Below are 6,451 nucleotides of genomic sequence, written 5' to 3'. Positions count from 1 at the left end.
ATGTATTTTCTAAGTCTGTGCACTGTGTCGAACTTATGTGACTTTCAGAATCTCTATGTTTAATGGTGTGAGAAAGTTTTATTCTAAGTTTGAAAAACCACGGAAAACTAGTAAAACAAGGTGTTACTATGATCATAAATAACAGATATTTACTTGACAACTGTGGAAAACCACGGAAAACTAGTAAAACAAGGTGTTACTATGATCGTAAATAACATCATCCCCTCTAATCCAACATAAAATTGTTAATGCACAAACACATTCACTTGACTACTCCCCTAATTCATCAACAGAAACTCCTCCTGAAATTATATTAGTGAAATAAACTAAACTAATTCATCGTCATCACATTTTCTATTATGCATTGTAAATTCTTTCCAAGTTCATTTTCTTAATAAGAGCAGCTTACAAAGGACTATTCTACAATTCTCGTGCTTTCGAAAATATTCTTGCACTTATCAATTAAAATTGAATGGCAATGAGGGAAAATAACAAGTAAAACCTTCTTCACCAATTTAAATTATACGTAAAACTAAAAAATGTTGAAATCACAAAAAATAGAACTATGAAGAAATTTGGTAACACCTGAAACTTCAGTATAACTATGAGCAAATATTTGGGGGGGGGGGGAACTAAAAAAAATTTCGCGCCTAATCGATAATATTCCAAAAATTTCAATTATTTCGGTCAAAAAGTAGACTCCCTCTCTGCTCTCTGTCTTGTCTCGTCTACTCGTCTCACTTTAGTCAATTATTTCAATTATTTCGGTCAAAAAGTAGACTCTCTCTCTCTCTCTCTCCTCTGAGACAAATCCTCTCCTCTCTCTCTTTACTCTCTTCTCATCTCGTTGATATCTACCCACCTCCCTCCCTCATCTTATCTATTTCAAAATTCCCTCTACTGACGATGACTCACCCGTACCAAGAGATGAAGGACATGAAGAAACACAAGAAACACTACGACATGTTAGGCTACATTTGCGATGCCCAGTATGGAATTCCTACCCGTTGCCCATGTGGTGGTGAAATCAAGACAGATGTTTCTCCAAATCCTAAGTTTCGCCACGATTTCGATACCTTCCTGGGTGTAGGTACTTCACCTGCAAGAATTATGAGGTAATTTCCTTCTTTGTAGAACTATGTTAAACTTAGTTATACTCTGGGTAAAACAAATTTAATTAAACTTAGTCAAACCTAGTTATACTCTGGGTAAAACTGTGTTAATCCTACTGAGTGAAACCTAGTTATACTCTGGGTAAAACTGAGTTATACTATGCGTGAAACTGTGTAGGACGATGGGATGCACTTTCGTCAGCCATGGGCTTTTGGTGTTGAGGATGAAGTGAGGCGCCTAAGGATGGAGGTGAATGATATGGCTGAAGAGATTGCTAAGCTTAAGAGGATTATTACCTCTACCTCTCGTCCATGAGATTCTCAAATCTCAAGTTCTTACTATGGATGTGCTAAAAATAAGAACTTTGCTTTGTATTCCCTATCTATTTCCAGTTTCGGTTACAAGTCTTTTTTTTGTTCTGTTAAGACTTGTATAAGTACTACTAGGTTTGTTCTGTTAAGTCTTTGAATCTTATCTAATGTTAGACTTATTTTGTGGTTATGTTAAGAACTTTGTTTGTCTTGAGTGTTGGCTTAGTGGATTTCATTTCAAATGGTAATATGTCATAGAATTATCATTCACCTAAAACGAGACAAATCTAATAACAACATTACAACACTAATATGACATAACAACTTAGTCATAACATAGTTAAAGTTGTAAATCCACATCACAAACAAGATAAACATTCAGACTTCGTTTGTCTTTAACAAAACAAAAACGATTAACATAAAACATCCAGAGACTTTGTTTCACTCAACTCCACTTGACTTCACTTGGTTTTCTGTTTTTTGCCTTTCCCCCACAGACTTCTGGGTTTTCTTTCTTTTGTCTTTCCCTTGTGATTCTGCTTCTTCAACCTCTACTACTTTGCTTTGTGCTTCCTTGACAAACTCCTCAAGCGGGGCCAATCTCCCATCCAGCTGGTCAACTTTCTTGTCAATTTTCCTTTCATTGTTTTTTTCAGCATATTCATAACATCTCCCAGCTGAATCGACTGCTCACCTACCTGTACTCCATCCCCTGTTGCTTCTTCAATCGGTTCTGGCTGTTTTTCACGCCCAGCTACATCTTCGTCGAACATGTCTTTAAAAAAAACCTTCTGCCCTGCATCCAGACACTTCTCCCAACTGTCCACAGCTATATCAGATTGATCAACATCGTCTTCATCTTCCATAATCTCATCCAAAAGGCTATCTTCTCGTGGAGTTTTGGTGGGGATGATGCTGTCAATAACCTATCACACACATAAATAAATTTAAAACTTAGCAATTTCTAATGTCTAAAAAGAAAATGAGTTACTACCTTACTTCTACCACAGTTTCACTTTATTCCTACCCTAGTTCCCTTTCTAGTACTACCTTACTTCTACCACATTTTCACTTTATTCCTACCCTAGTTCTACCACAGTTCACAGGAAGACTTATAGTTGTGTTACCCAGTTCCTTGTTTATCACAGAAAGTGACACCCCTGTCATTCCATTTCGTTTAAAGTAGGACTTGCACATCCTCGGACAGTCGCGACCAGCTCCAACCACAGGCTCTCTGAACGCTATTCCTAGCTTCGGAATTGCCTCGAATGCAAGAAGCTGTTACACACAACATTTTTGCATTAGTAAACAACAATGTTGTCAGACTGGTTTAATGGGATTTTGCATACCTCTAATGGAACACAGAAACCTGGTAGCGGCCATAATGTTTTCTCTTTCACCACCCCTCCAAAATGCTTCATTGTGTGAGAGATCTCCTTCACCATGTAATCATAGGAAAATCTCCCCAACGGAAAGGACTTGCAGTACTCAAGATCATCCATTGCTCTCTGGAACACCTCCAATACATCATTAGCCTTGTGTCCAACCTTCGTTTGCGCACAAACAACCGAAGCTAAGAAGAATAGAACCGCCATCTTCAGTCTGTCTTTGTGGGGTCCCATGTTCACCAACTTCTTCTTAACATCCTCTAACCTTCTCGGTTCTCCTTCCTTGAAATGACGATCAACGAACCTCATCCCACCAAGCTCTTTGTAGCCGAGAGGATAGTTCTGGCAGAATAGCCCAGATATCAAACCATGTTCCCTTAGCCCGTAACGGATTGGAACCCCATTCACAATGAACCACACTTCTCTCAGCTTCTCGCTACCAGCAGTACGCAACAACAACATCCACATTCCCTGAACCCTGTGGTTAGTCTCTATCTTCATGTGGAAAATGTGTCTGAATTGAGGATGCTCCGTGAACCAGCTCATCTCCGCGTTAGACAGCTTGGGTTTCAGATTTTTTAGCGTCTTAATCGCGCTAGCTATCATACACCTTGTCCCTAGCTTTATTTTTTTTCTGTACTCGGTTGGCTTGAAGAACATGCTGGTTGGTTTGATTGCCTCGGTTGCCACATTTCCATTCAAACCCTGCAAGTTATACCAAAGTATTCACCACGTTATACCAAAGTTATATCCAAGTCATACTAAAGTTATATCCAAGTTAGTTATATCCAAGTTATATCCAAGTTATATCCGTTTACACAATTTCAGTTTACCTCTACCAAAACTAACATGTTATTCCTATACTTCCCCTAGTATTACTAGCATTAACACACTCAATTGAAAATTTGTTACATTTGTTACCTCTAGTTCAGGTGGATTCCCGGGTTCAGGTGGATTATCATTGTCATCTCCATTTGCTAACTCTTCTCGGTCATTTTCTTCTTCAGAACCTTCATTCTCATTATCCTTTCCTTCTCCGTCTTCATTTCCTTCTCCGTCATCATTTCCTTCTCCAGAACCTTCAGTCTCTTCCTTCTCATCTGCTTCTTCTTGTTTTTCTTCAGCATCTTCATTCTCCTGGCTAGAACCATCGGAACGGTCGTCATGATCATTTTCTTCCTCTCCAGAACCGGCTTTCTGATTCTCTTCATCTCCAGAAGAAGGGGTTTCCTCATTCTCTTCTTCTTCAGATTCAGTCCCAATCGCCGAAGTTGCTGGAGGAGCTGGAGGAGATGGGCCAGCAGGACCTTTGTTCACTGTCGCCGGAGCAGTTTCTAAAGCCACATCACTCGGCTCCGTTATCTCTGCCGTACTCTCCCTCGCGTCCTCACTCGTCTTCTCCGCCGAGACATCCGTCGTCTTCTCCGTCGAGACATCCGTCGTCACCTCCGTCAAGACATCTGTCGTCTTCTCCCTCGAGTCAACAATCTCCATCGTCTTTGCCGTTCCCGTCGATTCAACATTCTCCGTCGTCGTCTTCTCAATATTATCGGAGGCCGTCTTTACAAACTTCACTTTCCGAACCTCTTCCTTCGTTGGATTATCCTTCCTCTTACCCTCTCCTCTCGTTTCGACCACCATATCGCAATCGTTGTTGGCTCCTCTGAACTCACCGATTGATTTTCAAAACTAGGGTTTCTTCTCGTTTAAAGTAGAGTGAAAAGAGGGGGAGAAATGGAGAAGAATGAATTGATTAGAGGATTCAGGGAAAGGGTGTGATAAAATCGACAGATTTAGTTTGGTTTCGAACGATGGGTTTGGTTTTGAGGGATTGGTTTGGTTTCCAGGGATTGGTTAAACGGTTAAACGATTTGGTTCAATTGAATTGACCATACATCTAGGTCGGGTCACTGCGGATGGGTTATACCGTGGTACAACTTGTAAATACTTCATTTTTTCTAGGTTTTTTTGTCATTTCTGCCTTTTTCCATTTAAAAACAAAATGTTTATGTTTGTGTTTATATGGGTGTCTTTGTGAGATTGCCTTTTTACGCTTGGGGGCACCAGAGGAGATGCCTAGCTTCTTCCTCCGCTTCATTTAGCCACTATGCTTCACACTCTTTGATCTGAGCTTCTTCTGCGTGAAAGCTAAAGGGACTGCTAGCTTATCACACCTCAACCCCTCCCCTCATCAAATCCGCTCTCTCTCCTCCGCTTCATCGATCCTCTCACCAGATTCCAAAACCCCACTCACCAGAGTCTCAGCAAAACCGCTCTCTCTCTTCTCAAAACCGAGAAAGATCCAAATCGGATCCTCGAAATCTGCCGCGCGGCTTCCCTCACTCCCGATTGCCACATCGAGCGCCGCCGTCAATAATCTCTCCGAGCAGAAACACTTCTCCGCCGTGACAAACCTCCTCGACGGATTCATGGAAAACCTCAAAACGGAGCGTTTCGCTGCGCACGCCATTGTACTCTACGCTCAGGCCAACATGCGGTGAAATCTTTAAACGCTCTTCTCTTCGCTTGCTTAGTAGCTAAAGATTACAGGGAAGTTCCCTAAGATGTACAAAATCGAACCTGATCTAGAAACTTACGACCGTATGATCAAAGTGTTCTGTGAATCCGGTTCTCTCCATCGTTGCGGAGATGGAGAGGAAAGGGATGAAGCAGACGAGTTCCACCTTTGGTCTAATGATTTCTGGATTTTACAGAGAGGATAATAAGGAAGATGTGTTGGCGATGATGAAGGGGCGTGGCATTAGCGTCGGTGTTTCCACTCATAACATTAGGATTCAGAGTTTGTGTAAGAGGAAGATGTCTGTAGAAGCAAAGGCTTTGCTTGATGGGATGAAGCCCAATGCTGTCACCTATGGTCATTTGATTCATGGGTTTTGTAATGAAGGTGAGTTTGATGAGGCGAAGAAGTATTTAAGAGTATGGTGAACAGAGGATGTAAGCCTGATAGTGAATGTTACTTCACTTTCATTTATTACTTGTGTAAAGGTGGAGACTTTGAGTGTTTGTAAATAGAGTATGCAGAAGAATTGGGTTCCGAGTTTCGGAATCATGAAGTCGCTTGTTAACGGGCTAGCTAAGGATTCTAAAGTTGAAGAAGCCAAAGAGCTCATTACGCAGGTTAAAGAGAAGTTCACTAGAAACGTCGACTTGTGGAATGAAGTCGAAACAGCATTTCCTCAGTGAATGAAAGATAGATAGGCCTTGACCATTCCCAGATCGGTATTTCCAAATTTACATCCTTTTTCTCTTGTTACAGGTGCCTGAATATCTTTACTTGTCAGCAATGAAATAAGAGATAGTGTAATCTTTTGAGCGTTGATCTTGGCAGCCATAGATAATAACTTTGTTTTATGCTGGCTCATGCTTTTTTTCAGACAGAATCATGAACTTGGTCATAGACTGGTTTCTCTGTTAGTTTTGGTTTCTGGATCAGAGATTTTTAGCAATGATCTTATCTATCTGTATGATTGGTCAAAGCATTGAAACGATTTTAGCCTGTCAACACTCAACCGTATTCCACATTTGTTTATATTATATAGTATGATGACCATATATAATAGAAGTTTCTTCTTACATGCGTACCACGAACTATGTTTTTGAGTAAGAATTGATTTGAGG

At 40.7% G+C, this 6,451-nt stretch overlaps 2 protein-coding genes and 1 pseudogene across 2 annotated transcripts; 1 reads left to right on the top strand and 2 right to left on the bottom strand.

Annotated features, from left to right (window-relative positions):
- Positions 1-1,663: 1,663 nt before the first annotated feature.
- LOC111205245 (uncharacterized protein At3g43530-like) lies at positions 1,664-3,472 on the bottom strand. The gene is made up of 2 exons (XM_022700779.2): positions 2,774-3,472; positions 1,664-2,702 (listed from the first exon to the last, which is right to left on the bottom strand). The coding sequence occupies exons 1-2, from the start codon at positions 3,470-3,472 to the stop codon at positions 2,493-2,495; spliced, it is 909 nt and encodes a 302-aa protein (XP_022556500.2). The 3' UTR covers positions 1,664-2,492.
- A 198-nt stretch (positions 3,473-3,670) lies between these two features.
- LOC106393061 (spore wall protein 2-like) lies at positions 3,671-4,453 on the bottom strand. The gene has a single exon (XM_048755658.1). It carries the CDS (start codon positions 4,451-4,453, stop codon positions 3,671-3,673), a length of 783 nt encoding a protein of 260 aa, XP_048611615.1.
- Positions 4,454-4,623: 170 nt separating this feature from the next.
- On the top strand, positions 4,624-6,369 carry LOC106393060 (annotated as a pseudogene).
- The last annotated feature ends 82 nt before the right edge of the window (positions 6,370-6,451 follow it).

This window comes from Brassica napus, chromosome C4, assembly GCF_020379485.1.
Source record: "Brassica napus cultivar Da-Ae chromosome C4, Da-Ae, whole genome shotgun sequence".
NCBI classification, from domain to species: domain Eukaryota; kingdom Viridiplantae; phylum Streptophyta; class Magnoliopsida; order Brassicales; family Brassicaceae; genus Brassica; species Brassica napus.
This window is presented reverse-complemented; position numbering and strand designations above follow the sequence as displayed.